This window comes from Stegastes partitus, unplaced genomic scaffold (genome assembly GCF_000690725.1).
Source record: "Stegastes partitus isolate 25-593 unplaced genomic scaffold, Stegastes_partitus-1.0.2 Scaffold421, whole genome shotgun sequence".
Classification (NCBI taxonomy): domain Eukaryota; kingdom Metazoa; phylum Chordata; class Actinopteri; family Pomacentridae; genus Stegastes; species Stegastes partitus.
In genome coordinates, this window is record NW_007578152.1 from 175,911 (window position 1) to 202,443 (window position 26,533).

Genomic DNA, 26,533 nt, shown 5'->3' on the forward strand with positions numbered 1-26,533 from the left:
TTTTTTCTTGTTTCATGTGTTGGTTTTGCATCTTTCTACAGTTTTGCGTTGGTTTTTAGTGACTACATTCCTTTCTAGTCATTTTACATCTACTTGTAGTTCTTTTTCTATAAGTTTTTGCTTTTTAAACATATTCATCATGTTAATTTGCACGTTTTCGTACTATTTTTGGTATGATTTCATGTATTTATTTTGTCATTTAACACCTCTCTGTAGTTGTTTTCCCTTTTGTTTCTATTTTCACATATTTATGGAGACATTTTGCATGTTTTTGCAGTTTTTCGTGCATTTTTTTGCCATTTCACATCTCTTTGTAGTTACTTTGTGACTCCTTTGCCTGTTTTTAGTCATTTTTGCATCTTTCTTCAGTTTTGCGTTGTTGTTTTTGCTGGTTTTGTGTATTTTCCAGTCACTCTACATTCCTTTCTGGTCATTTTACATTTTTTTTGTGCTTTTTTTCTATATATTTATCTTTATTATTTTTTAGAGAGATAAATCCAGATTTCTCTTTTAGCTTCTGGATAGTTTCTCCTCTTGAGCACAAAACTAGAATCTTGTCTAGATTGCAGGTCATTGTTTGTTTATTGATCAGTGACATAAAATCACTCATAAATGTTTAAAGAAGTGGAGAGCTTCCCTCCTCTGAGCAGATCCCTTCCTGGGTTCAGCTTCTTCTGAGTTTCCTTCAAACGTCAACATTTACGTCGGTGCTGCCGAGTCCAGTCCTGCAGGCAGCGCTCTGGAGATCAGCGATGAGTGTTCATAAACAGCAGCTGTAATATCTGCTGGTTTGGACACAGGAGGCCGTTTACAGAACCACTGGTTTCTGCATGTTCTCGTCTTGTTGTCCATCATGTGTTTGATAAAGATCAGCGACGTGTTAAAATGCTTTTATTAGAGAGAACCATGCGATTTGTGACGAAGCTGTTTGTGTGTTTCCAGTCGGACGTCATCCACCAGAGCGTGTTCGAGCTGATCCACACCGACGACCGGGCCTTGTTCAGGCGACAGCTCCACTTCTCGCTCAACCCGGGTCAGGACGGCGGCGCCAACGCCAGTGAGTCCAACACACTGCAGGAAGAAGCTGCTTTATGCATGTACACATGCTGTTAGAGATGTTTCCGCTTAGTTTGTGTGTCTTTTCTGCTGTTTTGTGTGTTTTTTTAGTCTCTCTACGTCTCTGTGTCGCCGTTTTGCTGGTTTTTAAAGCTGTTGTGTCTGTTTTGCACGTATTTTCACGTCATTTCCTTTTTGTTTTGTGTCTCTTTTTTCTATTTATGGTGTTTTTCTCGGGTTGTGTCTTCACTTTGCTTGTTGTGTTTGTGTTGTCGAGTCACATCTTTGCTTGTTTTGTCTTTTTACATGTTTTTAAATATGTTAAACATGTTTTTCATGTATTTTCATTCAATCTGCATCTCTTTGTGGTTTTTTTGCGTCTCTTTTGCGTCCTTCGTGTGTTTGTTTTGTGTATTTTTAATCACTCTGCGTCTCTTTTGCTGCTTTCTTGAAGTTGTTTCGCATCTTTCTTCAGTTCTGTGTCGCCGTTTTGGTTGTTTCACGTCATTTCCTTTTTGTTTCGTGTCTCTTTTGCTTATTTATAATCTTTTTTTGGGTTGTCTCTGTACTTTCTTGTTCTTTTTGTGTTGTAGAGTCGCATCTTTGCTCGTTTTGTGTATCTTTTTAGTCACTCTGCATTTATTTCTAGCCCTTTGAATCTCTTTGTAGTTGTTTTATTTTAATTTTTTTGCTTTTTCCATATTTTTATTTTGTTATTTTGCACGTTTTTGCTGTTTTTTTCCTGTATTTTTTCACCTTTTGCGTCTTTTTGTGCTGTGTTTTGCGTCTCCTTTCCTTTTTTTTGTGTTTTTTCCTTTTACTAAACATCTTCTTGAGGTTGTCGTGCGTCTGCGCTGCTTGTTTCATGCTGCATTTCAGTCATTTAGCATCTTTTTATTGTCGTTTTGCATCTCTTTGCAGTTCGTTTGTTAGTGTCTGTCTCCTGTACTTCATCTTTTTGTGGTTGTTTTGCACATCTTTGCTCATTTTGTCGTATTTTTGTCGTCGTTTTTCATGTTTTTGAAGCTGTTGTATCTGTTTTGCATGTATTTTCATTCGTTCTGCATCGCTTTTCCTCCCATTATATGTTGTTTTGAGTTGTTTTGTGTTGCCTTTTACTTATTTTGTGTATTTTTGTAGTTGTTTTGCATCTTTGTTGTAATATTTCATGTATTTTTGTAGTCGTTTTGCTTCACTGTGTGTTTGTTTTGCTTCTATTTTTCTATTTTTCTGTACTTTTTTTGGTCATTTTGCTTGTCTTTGCAGCCATTTTACAACTCTTTTGCTTCCCTTTGTGTATTTTTTTTTTAGTTTTTCTTTGTGGTCATTTCAGAACCTTTCATCTCTTTCAGTGACATTTTGCAGGTGAAGTGTTCAGAGTTACAAACTGAACTAAGCTTCAGCTGAGACCGTGTCTACTGCAGATGTTCAGCCGTGCATCCACATGGAACAGCTTCTAACTCTTATTGGTCCCTGCAGGTGACCAGAGCAGCGCTGAGATCAGCAGCAACCTGACCAACTACGACCCGCAGGCCATTCCTCCAGAAAACTCGTCCTTCCTGGAGAGGAACTTCTGCTGCCGCTTCCGCTGCCTGCTCGACAACTCCTCCGGCTTCCTGGTGACACAAACGCACCACAGAACACAACAAACGCACAAACAGGTGCTTGACACGCTTCAGCCGCTGAACGTCTCTTTGCTCGTTCGTCCTCAGGCGCTCAACTTCCGCGGACGCCTGAAGCTGCTCCACGGCCAGAACCGGGTGTCGGAGGACGGGACGCTGGTTCCGCCGCAGCTCGCTCTGTTCTCCATCGCCACGCCACTGCAGCCGCCGTCCATCCTGGAGATCCGCACCAAGACGCTCATCTTCCAGACCAAACACAAGCTGGACTTCTCGCCGATGGGCATCGACACCCGGTACGCAGCGCTGAGTCAGGAAAAGCCTTCTAGCTCCTCCAGATGCATTCTGAACTTTGGCTTTGAACGTCTGTCGTGTGTTTTGTCCGCAGAGGGAAGGTGGTTCTGGGCTACAACGAGGTGGAGCTCTGCATGAAAGGCTCCGGCTACGCCTTCATCCACGCCGCCGACATGATGTACTGCGCCGACAACCACCTGAGAAGTAAGCGTTTGTTCATTCAGTGTGAGAGTTTGAACTCTACAGTCTGTTGTTCCTACTGATTTCATTTTACTTTAATGTAAAACAAAAAGTATTTACTCTGGTGATATAGGAGCTGGTTAACAGCCTGATCAGTAAGACAGACTGAAGCTCTGAGGAGAAGCAGCTCAACACAGAGACGATCAGCTACGCCCCAAAAAATGTACAAAAATATCAGGAAAATACTGGAACAGAAGAAAACTGTGTCTGAAATATGTAAATAAAATGTTCCTAAAATGTAAAAAACTAAAGTCACAAAAAGCCTAAAAAATATCAACAAAATGTCTGAAAAAAATCCTGATAAATATTCTGCAAAACCTACTCAAACTGGCCTGATAGAAGTTGAAAAACATTTATTAAAATTTATGAAAAACTTTAAGATTACCCAAAAATGTCTGAAAAACATTGATAGTTTTAAAAAAAATTCTTATAAATTTTAGACATTTTTAATTATAATACAGGTGTTAGTATTATTATGTAAAGTATAATATTATTAATAAAAATACAATAAATGTACTTGAAAAAAGCTCCCAAAAATCTTCAGAAAAATGTAAAACGAGGAAAATAGTAAAATGTATGAAAATGACCAGTAAAATATCGAAAAATCGAATTAAAATAAATATTAAAAATATAAAATAACAAACACAATTTTCTAAAAGTCGGCCAATAATATACATAATAATTTCCAAAAATTTCATAAAAAGGATAATAAAATTTAATTAAGAAATATATATAAAATGGCAATTAAATAATGAGGAAAAAATGGGGGGAAAAATGCTGTGAACCAAATTTTTGAACAAAATTAACTAAATATAAATAAACCCAGAGCGAGCCGCCGTCTGTTCCTCCTCGGTGTATTTATCACCGTCGGAGCTCCAGATCTGCAGCTCTGAGCCTAATGAGCTCCAGACATGGATGGAGCAGCTGCAGTGATTCCTCCTCGTCCCCCTCCGCTGTGCCGAACATTCATAAACACAGTCGGCTGCCAGTCGGGAACTCGTCCGACAGACTCACGTGTCAACGCGCTCCGGTTTACACAATTAGCATTAATTAGCTGCAGCGCATTAGATCTGCTGACGTCGGCTGTTTTTCTTAAACTGAAACACCTGCTGCTCCGCTTGTGTTGAGATCATAAGCTGATAAATGTGATTCTTTCTGCGTCCAGTGATGAAAACCGGAGACAGCGGCTTCACCTTCTTCAGGCTGCTGACCAAGAACCGGACCTGGATCTGGGTCCAGGCCAACGCCAGGGTGGTCTTCAAGGCAGGGAAGCCGGACTTCATCGTGGCCCGGCAGAGAGCGCTGACGTACGTCTCCACACGACTTCATCAGTGTTTTATCTCGTTGATGTCGAGAGCTTCATGCTGCAGGAATAGTAGTATAAAGGACCCACCGTCACATTTCCTCCAGTTTTCACTTTATTTCTGTTTGATGTCGGCAAAAAAAATCAGCAGTTTGTTAGTTATTTGCTGACATTTTAGCCAAAATTAATGTTTCATCGATCAGAAACGTCCCATGAACACTCTGATGTGGGTGTGAGGATGTTTTTGGCTATAATGAAGACGTTCTGTTTACAGATGCAGTTTCAGCAAACAGGACACGTCGGCTCATGTTTATTATATATTGTTTGGATTTCTGAGGCCTTTAAAGTTTCCTACGACTCAGCATGTTTTACAAATTTGAATCTTTTAGTCACATAAATGTGCAGTTTTACTTCTACAGCAGTGCGTTCAGTATGTCCTCAGTTTAATGTGTAGTATTCACTGTATTCCTGCACTGCTGTTTAGGTTTAGTAACAGGTTGAGCTTTGAGCTGAGACTCTGCGTTTGTTCTCAGGTTGTTGTAATTTACATCCAGCACAGGAATCATCTTACATCAAACAGAATCAAATCCTCACACATTCTTGAGCTCATTAGTTCTTTCGGTTCTGCGTTAGTTTCCGTCCTTGCCGCTGCTCCTGAATTGACCCAAACTCGTGTGTTGTTCTGCAGAAATGAAGAAGGAGAAGAGCAGCTCCGCCTCCGACGGCTGCAGCTTCCGTTCAACTTCACCACCGGCGAGGCGTTGCTCTACGACACCGCCCCCACCATCGAGATGCCCGACCCGTGCTCCGCCCCCAAGCAGAGGAAGGTGGACGGCTGCACCGTCAGCCCCAACTCGCTGCTGGGCTCCATGCTGGGCCAGGACCCGTCCGTCTACTGCGAGCACAACTCCAACACCCTCAGCTCGCTCAACGACGTGGCCTTCAGGGACACCCACGCCACCGTCAACGTCCCCGGAGACATCGTGCCCAAACCGGCCGTGAGCGGCCTGATGAAGTCCGAGGCCACGGTGCAGGACATGATGGAGACGCTGCAGCAGCTCCTGGGCGACAGCGACCTGACGGAGGCGGTGGACGTGGGCCCCGAGGAGCTGAAGACGTGGGAGAGCGCTCTGCTCAAGATGAACGTGAGCAGCTGCGAGTTCAGCGAGGACCTCAACGACCTCATCAGCAACGACATCCTGACCTACGTGGAGGAGCAGCTCCAGAAGGAGGGCGGCCTCAAGCTGGACGACTTCCCGGCCTGCCTCTCCTCTCTGGACCTCCAGAGCCAGAACCCCGACCAGCCCGGGGAGCAGAACTTCAGCTGGCCTCTGGAGCCCCAGAACCAGCTGATCCCGAGCGGAGGGCAGATGATGGCTCCTCAGCCGACTCCGGTTCTGGGATCCGTCAAACTGAGCCACATGGATTATCCTCAGCTGAACTCTGCCGGGTTGAACGGGCCGAGCCTCCAGCAGAACCTCCCTGTTCCTCTGCAGCTGGGCGCCGCCGGAACCATCGGCACTCCAGTGACCTTTAACCCCTCCATGGTGGACTCCTGTCCCCAAACACAGAACCAGCAGAGAACCCTGCAGGTCAAAGACAGCGGCCTCGGCTCGTTCTCCCTCCGGCCGTCCAGCCAGCTTCACCCCAACCAGATGGTCCAGAACCATCTGCAGATGAGGAGCCAGCCCGTGGGCCTCCAGGACCAAAACACAGGCGGACAGTTTAACCCTGTGTTCAGCTTTCAGGGCAGCCAGTGGAATCCTGCGCTGTCCAGCGCAGTCGACAGCTTCGTGGACACATTCGCCCCCGATATTTCAGCTGAAGCCGGTTTCTCTGCGGACGCGGCGGACGCGGCGGCGGCGGCGGCGGCGGCGTCCGGCTGCTTGCAGGGCCACTTTGCTCTGCAGACGCAGAGCAGCGACAGCCAGAGACAGTCGTGGCCTCTGGAGCAGCAGCTGCTCTCAGCCGGACACCAACAGATGGGCCCCTGCCTCGGCCAGGTATCGGGCTTTCAGAGGAACCCGGGAGACGTCGGCGCCGCCAGGCCGGCGTTCAGGACTGCAGAGGCTTCCGGCGCTCCGTTTCCGAGTCAGCAGGACTTGGAGGCGTCGTCCTCCAGGAGCTGTATGTTCAGAAACGCCCCCCCGGTGCTGCCGAGGAACGGAGTTCACCTCAACCAGGCCAGAGTGAACCTGGCCAACCACCAGATCCCCTCCAAGCCCTCCTGCTTCTACCAGGCGCTGCCCGGCAGCTCCATGCCGAGCATGGCGGCGATCCCAAACCCCGACGAGGCGGCGCTGTCCTGTCAGATGGCGGCTGGTCTGAACCCCAACGGCCTGCTGGTGCAGCAGCAGCCGTTCCTCAACTTCAGCGAACAGACGCAGGTAAAGTCCCGGTCCGGTCCTGAGGGTTCGACCCGTCACTGTCAGGGTCAAGGTGGTACTGAGAGGCGCTTCATCTGTAGTTTGGTTCTGAATCTAGTTCAGCTGTGGTCAGTCTTTAAGGAGGAGTTCAGATGAAACAGAGAGATTCTGTGTTTTCACAGTTTCTGAAAAATGGTGGAAATTCTTTCATTATTTGATGGAAGCACCCAGAGGTGTGACCCGTACCGGCCCAGTGCAGCCCGTACTGGCCCAGTGCAGCCCGTACCGGCCCAGTGCAGCCGATACTGGCCCAGTGCAGCCCGTACCGGCCTAGTGCAGCCGATACCGGCCCAGTGCAGCCCGTACCGGCCCAGTGCGGCCGATACCGGCCCAGTACAGCAGCTCCTCGGTACATCAGTCACTCTGTACATCGACTGTCAAAGAGGTTTCACTGAACGCATCTCCAGCAACCTGCTCCTCTGGTCTTAAAGGCGTTTAGTGATGAAGCCGTTTGTGTCCTGACCTCCTCTCTGCTCTCTGAACGCTGCCTGCAGGTCACCTGAAGGATCCTTGAAATTACTGCCGTGTCATCGTTGGTCACAGCTGAGTCATGATTCGCTCCTCAGCTGAGCAGGAGTTCAGAGTTTTAATTAATAAACTATGAATGTTTTAGCAAATGTTTAAACCAGAGTAGTCACACAGGACACGTTCAGTATCCTTTGTGTTTTTACAGTTTCTACCATCTGATAAATGATGTAATTATTTAAAAGGAAACGTGACACATCGTTAAATAGCCACAAAACACACAAAAAGAAAAAAGTTATTTGTTGTGCAAAAATGGAAAAAACCCCCAAAGAGAATCAACAAGTGAACACAGATGTAATAATATTAAAAACATCAATTATAGCTGCAGGTTATACCGATATCAGGGAGGTCCCATATCGGCTGTTTTTGCCAATATCCGATATGCCGATATCGTCCAGTTGTCTCAGTTTCTGATATCAGCCGATGCCGATGTGTGTTTGTTACTGCAGCCACGTTTGTTTACACGCTTCACGACGCAGTTTGACGTCGTCATCATTTGCATGCCGGTGAATGACGCTAAATGCAGCCATTATGTCATCAGTTTGCTTTATAAAAACACGACGATGCCGATATTGACAGATATCACAGTTTTATGTCACTATCAGGTGAATATTATCGGACATCCTGAACTGATCTTACACTTTTTACCTTTTTACTTTGCTTCAGTGCTTCAACATCCTGATTGTGTTTTATTTCATTTGTTCAAGATTCAAACGTCTGCTCAGTTTTAGAAACGTGACTTCCAGCATCCAGAGGAACAGGACGTGATGTTCTCTTGATTATCTGCTTGGACGCTGTTCACTAAATCTGTCTTTTTTTGCAGATCAACAACCGTCCAGTCGTTGGAAACGGAGTCTTCCCGTTCTCGACGCTGCCCAACGGGAACACGTGCTACTCAGAGAACAAATAGGAAGCGCCGGGACGTCTGGACGGCGAGGACTCGGACTGAAACGTCGCTTTAGAGGGAAACTAAAGACTCCTGCGTCTAAACAATGAAAGACTGAAGAACAAGAATGTGCCCGAAAAGGACGAGGAGAGGAAACAAGACGCCTCTCCTTCTCCTTTTTATCTTTTTTATTGCTATTATAAATATTTAGGAAGCTGTGAGGGTTGGAGCTCGGCTGGTTTTCGGTGGAATCGGAGCTGGATGTCAGAAGAAAAGTGTGAATTCCTCTTGTGGAGCTGGTTGGATTGAACCAAAAAAGAAAAAAAAAAAAGATCATTTAAAATTCTCGTCGGACGGCATCATCGGTGATCGAACAGCGTTTCCCTGGCAACGGATCAGAGCATTTATTCGTGGTTGGAATATTTGGACGTTTGGGAATCAGAAGGAGTTGAAAAAGGCTCAGTGCTGCTCTGAGACGTTAACCGGACCGGCTAGTTCATCATCACCGTGTCAGCTAAACAGTTCAGCTCAAACTGTTGATTGGAAACGTGTCTGAGACTTCATCTGCAGCCTGCAAGTTAAAAAAAAAAAAAGGAAAATCTAGAAATGTATAGATTTGGAACCTCCAGTGTCGCACAAAATAAAAACAAACAAAACAAAAGCAGAAATCTGAGCTGCTTGGTCGGGTTTGGCCACAAGGGGGCAGCAAGCAGCCACACACGGTGACGTTGTCGTGGGTTCGTGCTGATCAGAAGCTCCTGAACTGGGACGACCGGGACCGATTGATGCAAACGCTGGAGGAGAGAACGCTGAGAGAACCTCCTGGTAACCCATCTCCAACCTACTCTCATAAACAAACGTGTTTTTTTTCTGTTTCCAACGCTCAGAAGGATAAAAACATATAGCTGTTGTTTTTTATTATTATTGTTATTATTATTGTGATTATAGTTGCTGTTTTTTGTCCTTTTGAAAACGCGTCTTGATTTCGTTCATTTCAACTCTTTGCTGTCCCGCTGAGGGAGACTTGCTTTTTGCAGACAGGGTATCCAGAAAACGATTTAAGAAAAGAATTTAAAAAAAGAAGAAGCGCACAATAAACGATCACATCCTGCTAACAGACGGTTCGTCACACAGACGGGATTCAGTGAAAACAGCTGCTTGTTGATATATTTTAAAAGCTTCGTCACTGAGCCAGTTTCATTTCTCCTTCGTGTCTCTTCTGTTTTGTTGTTGTTGTTGTTGTTGTTGTTGTGTTCAAGATTCATTCGGTGCCTTAAACTGACGGAGCTGTTGGAAACTTTAAAGGGACAGTCGATGTGAAAACATTCAAACCAAAGTTTTGCCTTAACCAAGCCAAGTTCAGAGGGTTTATTAGATTTTTGTTGCACTAGTCCTTTAAAGTGTTTGACTTTGCCAAAGCGTAACACAGAATGTGATTCCTTAAGCCACTCTTTAAATTAGGACGATGATGCTCAGGATTCATGAGATTTAAAGACACCGATCGGGTTTTTCAGACTCAGCTATTTTTCCAGAGCAGTAACCGAAGCCAGGCCCGGCTCTGCCGCCTTCACGTCTCCCCGAACGGAGGATGTTTCTCCCTGAACCAGCCGAGGATGCTCGAGTGTTTCCCACAGCCACCTTCCGTCCTCTCGCTCTCTCTCCTCTTTCTGTCCTGCTTGTCTCGCTCCGAGCATCGTCCACCCGTCCGGCAGCGAAACACAGAAGAAGTAAAACAGTTAAAGGCAGCTATTGTATATTTCAGACGAGGAAAAAAAAACAAACAAACCAAAAACACACTTCAAGTGCCTTTTCATTGAGCGACACCGTTCAGCACTTAGGTGGAAAAGAAACGCTGCGAGGAGGCCTCAACCCCGACTGAGCCGTCAGATCACTCTCTTGTGCTTTTCTCTCAACACTTGACTTAAATACCAAACGAACGAGTCAGTACAGCCATCTGGGATGCTTCTATCCCAGCGGATACCAAAGGGACGGGACGTTTTCATGATTTTTTTATGGCGACGGAACCAAACGTCAAGCGAGAAACAGACCAGAATGATTGTAGTCGCCACCCAGACATTCACAAGTCAACGTAAACCGACTCTGGCTTGTGAATACCGTTCACGTCAACATCCGAAGCCGCTGAAATCTGGATGTAGTGTTTTACTGTCCAAGCTCAGCAGTTAATCAGCAGAAAAAAATAATGAAAAATGTCGATTATTCTCCAGTTCCAGGCTCTGAAGTGAAGGGATTTGCTGTTCAAGTGAATATTTTGGGGTCTTTTTACATTACAGACGTTAATGTAAAGAAATAATTCCCAAAAATCTGCTTTTTTTTCTGTTTCAGTTGCAGCTCGGATGTTGACGAGAACGTTAGGCACAAGCTCTCGTGTGCAGAGGCATTCTGGGAAATGTAGTACGCCGAGAAACCGCCTTTTACAAATGCTTTGGCTCAGTTTTTACACTTCAGATGTCGAAGGCGTTGATCATACTTTAAATTAAAAACAACTGTAAATATAGATTGTTCTGCATTTACACGAGACAAACGTGTTGACCACAAAGTTAGTAGTGAACCATATAGACACGACTCAGCTGGAAGTCCAGCATTCATGAATGAGTTCGTCGGAGCGAGCGTTGTGTTGAGTCCTGAAAACTGAGCCAAAGCGGCCGTGAAACGATCCCTGAATCCAGCAGAAATCCTCCCGCGTGGACGGACACTCAGTGCAAGTTGAAGCGTCACGATCGCGGCATCTTCTCCTCTTTTTTTAAACCTGCTTTTTAATCAGAGCCTCTTTTTTCTTCACAAAGTATTCTCCGTATAGGAATATAAATATTGTTTTTGTCGCTTGCTTCTACATTTAAAAATATTATACTTTGATTTTTTTTTTCAAACCCTCGGAGGCCAAGACTCCAGAATGCAGTATCTTTGTGTAAGTGTATATAAATATATATATTTGTCTTTTTTTTTTCTTTCTCCAAAACACGTATTGTCATATATTGTGTATTTTAATATCATATTGCCTTAACCTGACTCACGCCTGTCATGTTTTTGTACATTTTCTGCACAGCGTATGTAACCTCCTGTTGTTTTGTTTTGTAACTCTACATCTTATATCTCGTGGATTTGCTTTCAGTACGTCGCTTCAGTGTAAGAGTGTCTGAGTCGGTCTTTACATGCTCACGATATTAAAGGTGATCTGATCACTGCACTGGTTTGAATGTTTGAACTCGACCCTGTGTTTTACATTTCAGAGCCAATTACTTTAAAATCTAATTTAAAAGTTGGAGGAGAATTTACAGAAGTCTTAACTTGTTTCTGTAAATTGTTCTTTTCTTTTGTGGATGTGACCAGTGTGATGGTTTCCAGCGTCCACTAGATGACAGTGTGACTCTGTTCCCCCTTCAGTCTGATTTAACGTTTGACTGATCTGCTCCCAGTTAAGCCTTTAATGGTTTTCACTGCAAACTGGGCCACAAAACTGGCTTTTATTTTCTCACTCTGGCAAAGCAAGTCGACTAAAATCCCTCCAAATGTGAAGAGACGGATGTTTTGATATCGCCTCATTAAAAGAAAAACACGACTGTGAAAGCTTAGAAAATTGCTAAAAAGCTCATTTGTTTGTAATTTTACATTAAAAAACTGATAGAAAACAGCCACACGTCCTATAATCTGTAAGTAAAGGCAGCAATAACATGAAGTGCATTTAAAAAACATTAAATAAGTGAAATAAATCACTTTAAATAAGTAAAAATGGATTTTGAATGTAAAATGCAGCATAGAAGCCACTTTTAATATTATAGCAGGCAATTTTTAAAAATGTGTCTCTATAGAAACGTATTATATTCTGCTTAAAATTTCCTGCCGTTGTAAATAAATGTAGATAAAAAAACAATGCAAGATAAAGAGGTTGGTGTCAATTTTAACCTCATATCGTATTAATTTGTCTCATATCAGAACTAATCGTATATAATTTACAGATAAATGTAAAATAAAAACTAAATATATGGTGTTAATTTCTCTTATATGTAAAAACTAATCACACATATGTTCATTTGGAAAAATATTTTAAATTTAGATTTTAACATTAGCCGCAGTGAGCTAGCGGCCATGCAGAACACAAGACAGCAAGAATGGGTGTAGAGAATTGATTATTAATAATAGAATATTGTTATTTCATCTATTCAGGAAAATTGTGTTTCTTCCTCCTTTACAATTTGTGAATTTGTGTTTTTAATTAAATATACGTCAACAAATTATTTCTCAACTACTGTAGAAATCATTCTAGACTAATTTAGGTCAAATTAAACCAAATTTTAAAGCTTATTAAAATGTTTAAACATCGATGGGTTAAATTGAGTTTCATTTTTATTTTTGTCGGTGTTTTTAAAATTAAAAATCTCCACCGGTATTTTTCTTCCACTGACGTCACCTTTGACCTCCGGCGCGCTCCCGACGTCAAATCAGTGCCCGGGAAGCGCGCGCTGGTCGGAGCGGCGCAGAGGGATCCGGGAGCGGAGCGGAGAGCACCGGACAGCACCGGGGCGGAGGAGCAACTTGGCCGGTGTTCGGGTGACAAGTTCTCCCGCAGGATGTAAACTTCACCGGGTTTTATTTACTTCTTCTTCTTCTTCTACTTTTAAACTGCGGGATTCGACGGCCCGGCGGCGCGCCATGGACGGGACGACCGGAGCAGCGACCAGCCGCGGCAGAGCCGTCCCGACTTCAGCGTTCCTCACCGGGAGCCGCTCTCGGTGCGTTTCCCCGGGACTTCTCAGCGCGTCTCTCCGTCTGTAGCGTCCGTTCCACGTCCTTCAGCCGCCTATTGGTCGAGTTTTGACGGTGTTTGACGGCTCGGGATGCGCCGTGTTCACCGCTAGCTCACAGCCGCCTCCCGGGCGACAGCGGCTGCGTCACATGCCGGTGATTACCGGGAGACAGACCGGCTTCCGTGGGACGGTTTCTTGATGGATTTAGCGGAGCTTCACTGAGACTCGATGAACGACAACATGTACGCGGGACGCAAACGGAGAAAACCGGCGCAGAAGGGGTGAGTTAGTGCGCCTCATTACCGTCACTCATTAACGTGTGTCCATCCGCCACCGACACGGATCATTAAGACTGAACGTCCCGTTAGTTCAGCAGGAAACATGGAAATTAAGGATTAATTACAAGCTGCGTTTGTGTCTCCTGTAGCTCTGAGCTGCTGGATGAGCAGATCATTAAAGCTAATAGAGTAAAAACAATCATTTTTAACAGCTCGTCCACGAATTTCCCTCATAAATAATTAATTTTCCATTTATTTTAATCATTTATTGGACTCTAATTAATAAGCACAAGTGAAGAAACACAGTCTTTAGGATCTCAAACATCCCAGCCTGCAAACTAAATGTCCTCTTTGTAGGTTTTTTTTGATTCTTCATATCAACATATAACCACATGTAGTGTTTGTTGTTATAAACTGACTGCCAGCTTCCACACCTGCATCAGTACAGAACATTTTGGACACTAATATCAGCCTCTTAGGATCCAATTAATACGACATAAATACATGTAAAGCAAAAGTGAAAAATGTCAGCAGAGAAACAGAAGTTTCAGGTTAAAAAAAGTAAATTAAAAAATCTGTATTTTTCTGTATTTCCACAAAAAAAGATGCGACACTGATTCAGGTCATTGATTGTCAGCTGTTTTGATTAAATATTAATCGTGTGAATTATGGTTCAAACCAAAACGATCCTGTCTACAGCATCTCAAAGTTCTGCTTCTCTCATTTTTTAAATTCATAATTTCTATTTAGTAGGTTTTAGGACAACATCGAACTAGTTTATGAGTTCAGTCTTATTTGATGACGTTCCTGAGGTGACAAACATGTCCGCCCTCATGTCCAGAGTCAAGCCGACCCCGACTGAAGGCGCCAAGTCCAACCCGTCCAAACGCCACCGGGACCGGCTGAACTCGGAGCTGGACCGGCTCGCCAGCCTGCTGCCCTTCCCCGAAGACGTCATCTCCAGCCTGGACAAGCTGTCCATCCTGAGGCTCAGCGTCAGCTTCCTGCGCACCAAGAGCTTCTTCTCAGGTAGGACCGGGTGGAGGCGGCCTGATCGGTTGGGACAGGTGTCAGAGAGGCGAGTTTTTAGTGGAAACTCTGCTCGAGAAAGTACGACAAACGTGGAGGCAGCGCGCCGCTGATTGTGAGCTGCTGTGGCAGCGAGGACGATGGTCCAAAGGTGGTGACGAAGATGAATCTTGAAACTGAGACAGATGAATAAAGCAAGAGAAGCTGGTAAATGTCAGTCTGGAGATTCAAAATAGCTGCTTGCCCTTTTCTTCCCCTGCTCGCTGAAACACTGAAATAGCTTTTCACACCTCGAAAAGGACCTGCAGACACAGAGGCAGAAAGAAAGCCCAGGACGAGACGGAGCTGGAAGGTTTTAGGTACAGAGATGGTTCAAGAAACGGGTTCTGGTCAGATCTGGGTAGGTTGTACTGGTTTGGAAAAAGAGCGTTTATGGACCACAGAAACATCACTGAATCCTCTCAGGCTGCAGGTTTTGGAAGCAAAGTTTGTCTCTGGGCTCTTTTTTCCAGAATCCCATCATTTGCAGAACTGAAACAGGTTCTGCCTCGATGTTCGTTTCCCCCGTTGCTGCTGGTAGGGATTTATATTTGGGTCCACGCAGCCTCTCAGAGCGTAACTCAGCAGCTGCTTGCTGTTAATAATTCAGCCAGAAGGATTTATACAACAGAGGGAAGCCAAATGTTTGTTCTTGGACGGTGGAGGTCTGTTTTGAGAAGGGGCTGCAGCGTGATGGTGGCTGGTGGTGCTCTGGGCGAGGGTCGCACAGTCTGGAGGTCGTGACCTCTGCGTCTGAGATTCAGACTCTGTTTAAGAAGTGGTGAAGTGCAGAGGGCTGGATTTGTCGAGGAGTTAACAGGCTTACAGGCACAGCAGATGGATTTTAGGATGTAGGTGTGTGTGTGTGTGTGTGTGTGTGTGTGTGTGTGTGTGTGTGTTTGGCAGTCTTGAATGTGTTCACAGATTTACTATTAAAAGCAGATTGCACGTCTGTCCAAAAACAACAAACAGCCTTCAGAGATCTGTTCAGCCGGAAAATCCCTTCATGTCCCTGGATGTGGGGAATCTGAGTTTACAGAAGTTCACGAGTTTCAAACGGGCTCCAGTTGATCATAAACCGGTTACATCTGCTGTCGTACGCTGATGATGAGGCTGTTAGCTCAATCTGACCGACAGAGGAACCGATTTTACTTTCTGAAAGAGAGGAAGCACAGAAATATAGACGAGTGTCTGTTGCAGCTCTGAATGGATCATCATGTAAAGCTGCTTTTATTTCTCAAATCGTAGATGTGTTATCCACTACAGGACCCTGTGGGCTGTTTTTGGGACCTTTGTGCGTCCCCCCCGTTAACAACCAGACCCTGCACGACCTTTTTCATGTCTGCTTCTGGGGAGGAACAGACCCGACTCAGGTGTCCCTGCAGGAACCGCTGCACAGCGCTCGATGCTGATTGGTCAAACTTGCAGAGGACAACAACAAGCGCCATTTTTTTTTCCTTCTGCGCTCTCGACGTCCTTGTCGAGTCGCGCTCTCGTCCTCTCAACCGTCGCCATGAATTCCCTCGTAGTCGATGACAGCAAACCTCTGCTGTTCTGTTTCCTACCTGGTCCACTGACTGCTTCTTTCTCGCTGATTTATTCACTGTAGCTTCGTGTTGCTAGTTTGAAGGTGTGACGTCACACTTCGGCACTTTAGCCTCATCCGATCCGCTGCTGATTTATTTTTTAAGCCTTTTTTCGACGTCTAAACGTCGCGGCGCGCTGCTCTCACTGAACTATTTGAAAAATTCAGCAGACGTCCTTCAAATCACACGCTCACCCGGACGTGTGAGCGTGTGATTAAAAGCACATCACACCTCGGTGTCACACGCTGACCCTGCAGAACCAGGCCAGCAGACCCATCTCCATCTGAACCCTGGGTGACCCGGCGCTCGTCGCCATGTATTAATACAGCAGAACCGTATTGTAGGTCAGCTCCTCTCGCCCGTGGCCGTCCAGTGACCCTCGCTCCAAAGTCTCACAGTAATGTAGGTCTGAGGAGATGAAAGCCTCCCAGAATAAAAACACGGCAGGATTATCCACTCGTGGACGCTGTGTGGATCTTTTGAAGAGAAACGGATTGAACAAAGCACATCGCCTGGAAAAAAAAAAGAAAACCCAATAAATTCCACGGCGCTGTAATAAAGCCACATGCTTGATCTGATTACGCACAACAACATCATCACATGAATTTATAAATGCAGCAGCCGGAGTTTGTAGGATGAGTCCAAATCACTGCTGCAGGCGCTCATTTCATAGGCCTGTGGTTTTATATTTAGACTGAAGGACTCGAGTGAATGTGGGTTATGCATCACACACGGCTCAGGAGTAGCAGCGATGGATCCATCGGTCGTCGGCTATTGAATTAATGGTCACTGTTTTGAGTCAGAACTCTCTGATTGCAGCTTTTTACATATGTTCTGGGTTCTTTCCTCTTCTGTCACAGCAGACTGGGAATCTCTCTGACACTTTATAGACTAAACTACTCATAATGGTTAGTTGTAGCTGCGTTTACACCGCATATGTAAGTGCCTTCACATTTAAGGGGAAGAACTGTTCAGTGTGCAGCTTCCCTCTCAGCTTTCAGTGTTTTATTGCGGAGATATGAATCCGGTGATGTTTGTCAGCCTCCATTCGGTCATTTGTCAGAAACGCTGAGACGTTCTTTAAGTGAACTTTTCCCAAACTTTCCCTTCCAGCTCTCCACTTGTGTCTTTGCGCATTAGACTTTGTTCCGCCTCATGAAGCAGCAAATGCAGGAGAAGAAAAATGTCAAATACGCTCTTGTGCAGGCCGAAGCTCAGATCTGTGTGTCGATGCTGCGTTCAGGGCGTCTGGTAGAAGTGATGATGAACCGTGCAGGTGACTTGTCGTGACGGTGGCTGAACCATGTTTGTGTTTGTTCACAGCGTTGGTCCACAGTCCAGTTGCAGGTTTAGTGGTGGGACTGGTGTCACTCCTGTGTGTTGTGTTGCTTCACATCTGTCTCCATGTGCAGCCATCTGCCTCGTACTCTAAGCAGATTAGTGCTGACTTATGTAACACAGCATCATTGTGTTTTCTCTTATTTTGTCACATGTGCTGTTTTGCTGTTGTTTCCACACTCTGACATGTCCGTGAGTGTGTGTTCATGTTGTGTAACACCACAGCGCCACTGAATCAACCTGAAGTTTATGTAATGTTCTGGTCAGTTCCAGTGTCGGGACGGGTTGATGGAGAGCCACTAAAACAATCCAATAACGTGCTCGAGGTCCTTCATGAATATTTAACACCAACGTATTTAAGCCCAACACCCACAAACACACAGCTGTTTGCAGACATCTCGCTCTGTTTTGCTCTCGCTGTCATCAGGGAGGTGCCCTCCTGCCGCCGCCGCCGCCGCCGCTGCTGCACTCGACTGAACCTTTGAAAAATTCATTTCGGTCACACACCCTGTGAACACGGGCTGGTGGGGGATGAGACGCCGGATTAGACGGGTCATTGTTTGTGTCGTCGTCATCCCCCCCCTCCTCCACATCCAGGTCCACCGTCAGCTGGTTCGCTCATCAGTTGTTGTGTTGAGATGTCAAATTATCTGCCTGAGAAAACCAGCCTGACCTCCAAAGGGTTTGTAGGTTCGCTCGTCGCTTCGTCGACTCATGCACATTTTTAATTTTTATTTTCTGGGTCAAGTTACGTTAGCAGGCAGGAGAGGAGGAAGCTGGAGACCATAGCAGCACCAATCCAATTTATTTCATATTAACGTTTAGATTACTTTTAGCGTTGTATTTATTGTATGTTTGTTTACTGGCAGTCAGTAAATTTACAGAAATATAAATAATCACCTGAAAAAGTTGTTTCAGTCGTTTATCAGATGAACTTTTGCTGGTTTGAGCTTCTCCAATGGGATTTAATCTCATCTTTATCACTAAAAACTGAATATTTGTCAGTTTTGAGCACATCGCTGGACTAAAGAAGACATTCAAAAGCCTCACATGGAGCTCTATTGATCACTTATATAAACTTACACACACACAGATGTAAATATACACAGTTCTGTCACACAGATGTGCACAGTTACATACAGAAATATACACAGATGTGCAACGTTAAACATGAACATACACAGATATGTAGAGATATAGATGGACACAGTGTTTAGAATACGTGCACACATGCAGTCAGCATATCTGAGCCGGCCTTTGAACTGTCCTGTCAGTGCCGTTACAGATTCATGCTTTTGATGGCATCACGTGTGGTCGTAGCTCCGTCACGTGTTCTAAATCTGTTGCATAGCGATTGTTGATCTGAAGCTTGACTTTAAACAAGTATATCACAAATCATATGTCAGCGTCTGTGAGCACAGACGTACAGAAATACACACAGATCTTTATGGATGTGCACAGAAATACATAATTAGACACAAATAAACACGGTCATATATGCACAGATGTACCCAGAAATACAGAAACCAACACAGCTGAGGTCCACATTCATAATTCTTTATGCTTCATGAGTTTTTTTTCTCTGGATTCAAACTTCTCCTCCTTTCACTGAGAGCTCGTTCAGACCTCCGTTCTCTTCCTGTGTGCCTCCGTGCGTCCAGCCAGACGACTGAAGAGCGTTTGTTGTGATGTTTTTATCGGCCGCCGTTGTCCTCGCCGCCCTGCGTTTTGCCAACAGATGTCCCTTCCCCTCCTCCTCCGCCGCCTCGGGGTGTTTTTCCTCGCTGCCGTCCGTGACGTCAGGGCGCAGATACACCCCTTCCACCCCTCGCAGCTCTTAATTATTGATAGTCGACGTGCTTTTTTTCGCCCTTTCTTTGCACGGCGAGCTTCCACTACACTTAGGCACCGGCACACAAAGGTTTCAGTGAGGAGTCATCTTTGAGTTAAGGTCACTGCTTCAGCAGCAATCCATTTAAATCACTGGTTTTGTTGTGAATCATTCAGCCTCGATGACTCTGTGCTGACAACACGTAGCTGGTATTACTGCTCATGGCTGCTCCGAGGCACCAACACAGCTTAAGTTTTTTTTATAATCAATCATAATAATAAACTAATGAAAAGTGTCCGCTTCCACACATGAGCAGCTTTTAATGAAATTCATCAGAAATCCTAACTTGAATGTGACTCGGTGCCATTACCACGAGGCTGGTGGACACAGCGCCTCCATTCATGACAATAAAGACATGCAATGGAGCTTTATTGATCCCTGTGGGGAATCTGGGTCGCGATCAGACGAAACAGTTTAACCGGTCCAACCTTCGGCCCCGGCATTGTCGCGGACTTCCTCTTCCATTAGCGTCTCTGCTGCTGCTTCAGAAGAAGTCCTTTGTTTCCTTCAGACTGGGTCCACTCAATCAGACTCTGTCCCCGGGGTCTGAGGCACACTGCTGGCCTCCATGTTTTGTCTCAGGGGCTAAAGGTCACGGAGAAACCCCCCTGGGGCTGTTTGTTCGCCCCACTGTACAGGAAGTGCTTCAGTCGCAATAAAAAAAAGGATTTGTACGCGTTTGATTGGAAGATAATGAAAACACTAAATCGTAGTTCATATGTGTTAGTTAGTTTTCTATTTATTCTGTAAATAAGCGTTAATCGCTCCCTTTTCCCGCTCATTGAAGGTGTTATTCTCTGTATATGTGTCCTGAAATTCCCTCTTCCAAGCTAATGTGGAAATCCTAAGATAACAGACTTAATTGAAGCAGAACGACGTGAAAGAAGCAACACAAGAAAAACAAAAATAAAGATATAACAAGGAGTCTGTATATCTGAGGCGTGATGAGTTTACATACGGACATGTTGCAGTTCTAACGTCGTACGTAAGCATCACTAACTTGTTCCTGTTTCTACAGTGGCGTTGAAGAACCAGCTGTCCAATGGCGTCAACAAGAGCAGCGACGGCAACAACGGCAGCAAGACGGCGAGATCTGCCGACGGACGGATACCTGAGGGGGAGCTGCTGCTGCAGGTGGGTCACAAACGGCCAGTTTTGTTTTATTTTTGTGCTTATGGTGGGCTCTCTAACTCTAAGCACTGTTTTGTGATTACACTTGAAGCAACATGAATGTGTCCTAAACGCTTAGATCGCTGCGTCTTTGGCAGCATGTTTTGCGATCAACAAGTCGCTATCACCTGGCTGCTGCTGACCTCTGCGGCTCTGCTCCGTGCATCACGCAGAGACTCGGTGGTGTTGCTGAAGCCCTCTGATGGAGGAGAGGCCGCTCTGCACAGCAGGACAGCAGCACAAATGGCTTGTTTTCATGGACTTACAGCAGAAACATCTCTGCTTTTGGCTGTCGGCCGGAGAGAGTTTGAGACAGCGGTCAGTTGTTTTTCACCCAAACAGGGCTGCTGCCTCACAGCAATGTTATTTCCTACAAACAGCAGCAGGATGTTGTTGATTTACCTGCAGTTTAGTTCTTATGTAGGTGTGTGTCTGTTAAAGGGAGATGAGCTCTGTGTGCGGCTACATAGAGGAACTGTTGGCAGCCTGTCAGAGGAAAACAATCAGCACCAAAATGATAAGAACCGAGGACAACAACAAACAAATAAAATGCAGTTTTGTTAATTCGGGTTTCACTTACTTACAGATAATATACCTTTATTGTTTAGTCACCTCCTAACGAGCTCCTCTGAGCAAGAAAACTTTGGTAGGGATCAAAGTAATAAGTTGAAACATGATTAAAATAAGACGTAGATTCTTCAGACGCACACACACACAGGTCCAGATGAGCCATAACACTGATGCATGTCTGTTACACGTTCCTCGTTTTGCCCCTAATTGACCCAAAAAAAGTCCTGTTTAACGAGGTTTTATGTTCAGTCTCATGATACCTGCTCTTTAATCAATCAACCGGTGTGAACAGTTTGCAGCCACACAGACGACTTCTTTGACATGATTTAAAGAAGTCATGATGAAGTCATGGATCAGTCCTTAGAGGTTGTTGTTGTTGTCGCGCTGACAGTAACCGTGGAGATCGTCCGACCAATGACAAGTTGTTTGGATGGGAGCTTATCAAGCAGTCCATCTGTGTTTTATGGATGATTCACGCTGTGGTGCAGATATTCCCCCTAATAATTAAATCAAAGGGGAGCTGAAGTCGTAAAAAACTGTTTCTCAGTTTCTTGGCTTGGTGTGATGCAGCTCTGCACCGTTCATCACCTCAGATCACAGCGGATTGGACAGGAGCCTGAAACCGGCGCTCACTGGTTTACTGCATGTCCACGGCGACTTCCAGACAGACAGAAGTAAACACCGACTTCTCCGACCCCAGTCCGGTTATTGATAAATGTATTGATCGCGGAGGAGTGAACTGCTCGGCGCAGGACGGCTGCAGCTTCCTGCCTTGAGCTGCTCTGGTCCATTACAGACACCAGCCCATGAATTATCCAGAGCCGGTGAACACATCTATTATTGAAGCGAGGGGGCTTTGGATCGACCATGTGTGTTGGTGGAAATAAACTAAAAGCATTTAAAGTATTCTTGGATGTTTCACAGTATATCACCACAGCGCTGCTGCCGTCATGGTCCTCCAGCAGACCGGCCAGTTGTAGCCCAGTGTGTGTGTGTGTGTGTGTGTGTGTGTGTGTGTGGCGCTCAGATAAAGAGATCTGTCTCTGATCTCATTTATTTTGACGACATGCCAAAGAGAGGCTGGTGAAGCGGCTCTGACAGCGTGAAGCTTTGAACTCTTGTGTTGTGATAAACAGAGACAGAGAGTCTTCCTGTGATTCGCTGGCTGTTGTTGGGTTTGTCGTCTTCCAGTGAACACACCGACAAAGACAACAAACATCACACACACACACACTCCGTCTGGATCTCAGGAGGGCGAGGTTGACCAAACATGAGAGGCAGAGGGGGATGTGTTGTGTGCAGACAGATGAATCTACGATAAATATTTATACTCGGCGCATGTATGCTACCACAGTGTGTGTGTTCATGTGTGTGTGTGTTCGTGTGTGTGTGTGTGTCGGACAGCTCTGGGCGGGGTCACCTGCTGTAGCTTCAGGCTGCTCGCCAAACCTTTGATCCAAACCTAATCTGGTCACGGATGAATATTTGATTCTATTAAATAATTTCAGGTCTGATTTTTAATTCATTAACAAAAAAAAAAATCTGTTGACTCAGCAGCGATAGTGCAACCTCAGGAGAATTACCCTCATTGTTGTGGAATATCTTGTCTATAAAAGGTCAATTAAAATAAAAAAACAGCCTCACAAATGTCCCAATAACCTGTTTTGTCCACATTTCAGTCAGTTTGCTCATCCCTCAGTTCACTAGTTCGGTCTTCTGTATATAAAATGTCAGAAAATCATAAAAGTATCTGTGATTCCTGAAGCCCAGCATGAAATAAAATGTCTTGTTTTGTCCTCAACCTGAAAGCAAGAAGCTGCAATCAGAGAATTTACTTTTCTTTCTTGAAACATTCCTCGAACTGATTATTCACGAGTCCAGACACACGCCTGTCAGTTTGATATTAGACGACTGTGTTGTTGCAGCTCTGCTCCTGTGTGATGCAGAAACTATTTGAATCCTGCGACCTCTGACCTGAACACAGACTCACTTTCACCCATTAAGCAGAGTCCGTCTGTCTAAATATAAAAACGCTGGCCTATAAAGTAAAACCCCGCAGCGGCGTTTTCGATTCATGGCACAAAGCGGTGACTCAGGCTTCATGTGGTGATGTTGGACCGATGATGCATCATCAGCTCCAGCATGGAGCCTTATTCAGACCGAAGGAGCTGCAGTCACAGAATTCAGACTTTTATTTGCCTCAAAGTTGAGATTAGTTTGACTTATTTTTCTTTTCTTCTCGTCGTCGGTGGTTCTTTACTTTCATTTAATTAACATGTGATGATCGAGAAGCTCAAACCGTTTGGCATTTTACCATCAGCGTTGTTCATGAATTTGAACTAATTAGTGTAGTTGTTGCAGGACTAATAACAACCTGAGATGCATACTGTGTTATACCGTTAAGGGGAAACGATAAAAGCCTGAATATATAATCAACTTTTTGTTATCTAATAAATTAGTCGTTAGCTTTTATGATAATTAACTCGTCATTTTGAGGAGAAAAAAAGGTTGAAATTCTTTGATTCCAGCTTTCTGAATGTGAATATTTTCTGGTTTCTTTGACAGTAAACAGAATATATTTGAATTATGGACAAAACAAGGCATTCGATTGGGTCGTGTTGGGTTTTGGAGACACACATGGACACTTATCTAATTTAATAAAAGTGAAAATTTGTCGTTTAATTGATTCATGATGATCATCTACTGTAATGAGCAAACTTCAGCCAATCAGCACGTCGTAGTACAAACATTACACCAGACAGCGAGGAGGAGAAGGTTTTCTTAAAAGAAATCTGCTTCTCACAACAGAGAGAGAGCTTCCTTCCTCTAAAATGTGAATTATTCAGCAGCGTAGACAAACCGTCCTGTTATTTTTGACGTCTTGTAATGGATTTAAAAAAAGGTTTCAGAAGAAAATGTTCAAGTCTTGACCCGGCGGCAGCGATACGAACTCAGAAGGCCGCCTCAGCGCGCACGGCGAGGCGAGGATGAGTGTATTAGCACACGTGTCCGCTCGCATAAAGGCCGCATTGTTAAGGAGGCCGTAAACATCGTCATCGTCTTCATCCTCATCAGCGAGGTGGAGGCGGATGCTGGCAGGATGCCGTTGTGACTCTCCGCAGCGCCGGGACACGGTGTCATCACCTCCTCTCAGAGCCCCGAGGCCGGAGGAAGACGAGGAGGAGCGCTGATGAAGGTGTTAGTCATCCCGTAGTGACCTCCTTCTCCCGCCTCCTCCTCCTCCTCCTCCTCCACATGACTTCTCTCTGAAGCGACGTCCACTCGGCTCCGGCTCCCCCATCATCGGCGTCCTCGCTCCGCCCGGGGCCAGAAGTCTCATCTCTGCTTTTTGTCGTTTTCTTTGTTTTTTTATCCTCACTTGTCCTCTCTCTGGCCTCGTTTCTTCTCCTTCTTATTTGTTTTCATTGAGCCTGATCGTTTCTCTTGAACAGATCCCACAAGTCGAGGCCTGGATCAGCTTTACGGGATACCTTAGACACAACACAAGTCACTTCTAGTCGGCACATTTCATGCTGTTTTTATTCCACCTAACCATAAAAGAACGTATAAAAATATTTTCTTTTGGGCTTCAAAACCAAACGCGCTGATATGTTTGTCAGGTCTGTCAGTCTGAGTATCAACATTCATCATTTATCCGGTAAATATCTCCCTGACGCTGTTCTCACACACAAACAATGTGTTTCCTCTCCGCAGGCTCTGAATGGATTCGTTCTGGTGGTGACGGCGGAGGGAATCATCTTCTTCTGCTCTCACACCATCCAGGATTACCTCGGCTTCCATCAGGTAAGAGCCACCTTCACTTCCACCTGTAGGGCAGGGCCGGGTTCAGGCAGTAGTGATAATTATTCATGCTGTTTTTTTAAAAATAAAAGTTCCCAGTCTCACATGTTACCCTCATATTCACCGCTCACTGAAGACAGATTTATGAAAATGCTAAAACTGCACATTTAGCTATTATTTAGGTTTTGTTAAGCACCAAAAATAAAAAGAGTAGGAATAATTTTTTGGGCTTCATATACAGGACCGTTGAGAGTTTCAGTTCCCAGAAAGCTGACTGGGAGAGCAGCAAGTGAACGCACCGTCCTCGCACCGGGACAAATGCCCATATGGAGCGAGAGCTTTAATCCACTTGGCTTCACAACAAAGCGCCGCTGCCTCCAGTCTAATCTCACTTTAGAGAACGTGATTATCAAATTAACCTGTCTGACTGTGTGACACACTCGCACACAGACAGACTCAAACACAGCGTCTGCATCTACATCTGATAGATAATCACCCAAACACGTCCTCCCCGGCCTTCCCATACACTCTGGGTGCCGGATCGGGGTGTGAACGTCACCTTTCACCCCTCATTTCCCCGTCCACCTGAGGCCCGTCACCTCCTGTTTACCCAACAAACCCAAATCTGCGCCGAAGCTGCCCTTGCGCGGCGTTTGGAAACAACCCCACGCGGTGTGACGGCCAGGAGAGCTGAAGGGAGCGCCACCCATATCACACACACATAAGAGCAAGAAACGCCGGGTGTCAGCAGTTGTTGTAACACCCACGAAGTAGGACAAAACTGAGGAACAAACACAGAGACTTTTCTGCACTACTGAGAACAATAAACATGTTAAATAGGCAGAGAGCGACATGTACCAACAATCAACTACCAAATAAACTTCAATTACAAAAGAGGCAGCAGAGAATAAAGCTTTAAAATGAGTGGCTGGATAAAATAATGTAGCTTAAAGACAGCTGGTAGGTGATTAGGTTTAAGGGTTTTGGTATAAAATAAGTGTTCAGCTTCTTCCTTAAACCCTTTTTGAACTTTGAAACATGGTTTTGAGTATCAAATGTTAACTTTTGTTTTAAATTTCTGGTTCAAAATAAAGAAAATTCAAACAATATCGCAGACTTTCTCGGGTCAAATTTGACCCGTTTTGACAGCAGTCAAAAAAAAATCTAAACGTCTTTTAGCTTGAAGTTTGTTGAGTTTTCCTAAAGTGACCCAAAGTACACAAAAATGAAAGTATTTTAAAATGTTCTACTTTTCCACAGGTGCTCCAAATGTTTGGGGTCAAATGTGACCCGTATATCCATTGAGATGGATGTTATATCGACCAGTGTGGGTCAAATCAACAAAGATGGTGGTTTTAGGGAATCTTGGAACTGTGAAACTGTCCAGGCCATGTTTTATGTGTATTTTATATTTATATTTATTAACGTGACATCGGCTGTTTAGACCATCTAAATAGAGCTGTAGTTTAACAGTTGGTGTATGAGGTCTATGAGGGAATTCTGGACAGGAATTCTTTACAGTACGGTCCGGGTCAGAGTTGATGTTGGATTAATATCAGAGACGATTGTTTCTGCTTGTCATTGAGGAAGCCCAACTGACTTTGTGCTAAAGAGCAGTGATGAGTAACAAGTTTCTAACGGTTTTAAATTAAAATGCTTTCAATAGATCAGCACTCTGTTAACTGTCTCACTGTCTTGTGCTAAGCTAAGCTAAGCTAA

General features: G+C 44.8%; 2 protein-coding genes across 2 annotated transcripts in view; both read left to right on the plus strand.

Moving 5' to 3' along the window:
* Positions 1-11,564, plus strand: part of LOC103360208 (aryl hydrocarbon receptor-like) — a 100,740-nt gene extending 89,176 nt beyond the window's left edge. The window contains exons 5-11 of the mRNA XM_008285890.1: positions 943-1,057; positions 2,536-2,675; positions 2,769-2,971; positions 3,064-3,173; positions 4,375-4,516; positions 5,201-6,899; positions 8,287-11,564. Of these exons, the coding sequence (XP_008284112.1) occupies positions 943-1,057; positions 2,536-2,675; positions 2,769-2,971; positions 3,064-3,173; positions 4,375-4,516; positions 5,201-6,899; positions 8,287-8,373 (2,496 nt within the window). The 3' untranslated portion in view covers positions 8,374-11,564. The remainder of the gene's footprint in view (positions 1-942; positions 1,058-2,535; positions 2,676-2,768; positions 2,972-3,063; positions 3,174-4,374; positions 4,517-5,200; positions 6,900-8,286) is intronic.
* A 1,735-nt stretch (positions 11,565-13,299) lies between these two features.
* Positions 13,300-26,533, plus strand: part of ahr1b (aryl hydrocarbon receptor 1b) — a 36,766-nt gene continuing 23,532 nt past the window's right edge. The window contains exons 1-4 of the mRNA XM_008285891.1: positions 13,300-13,393; positions 14,232-14,419; positions 20,292-20,407; positions 24,728-24,817. Of these exons, the coding sequence (XP_008284113.1) occupies positions 13,341-13,393; positions 14,232-14,419; positions 20,292-20,407; positions 24,728-24,817 (447 nt within the window). The 5' untranslated portion in view covers positions 13,300-13,340. The remainder of the gene's footprint in view (positions 13,394-14,231; positions 14,420-20,291; positions 20,408-24,727; positions 24,818-26,533) is intronic.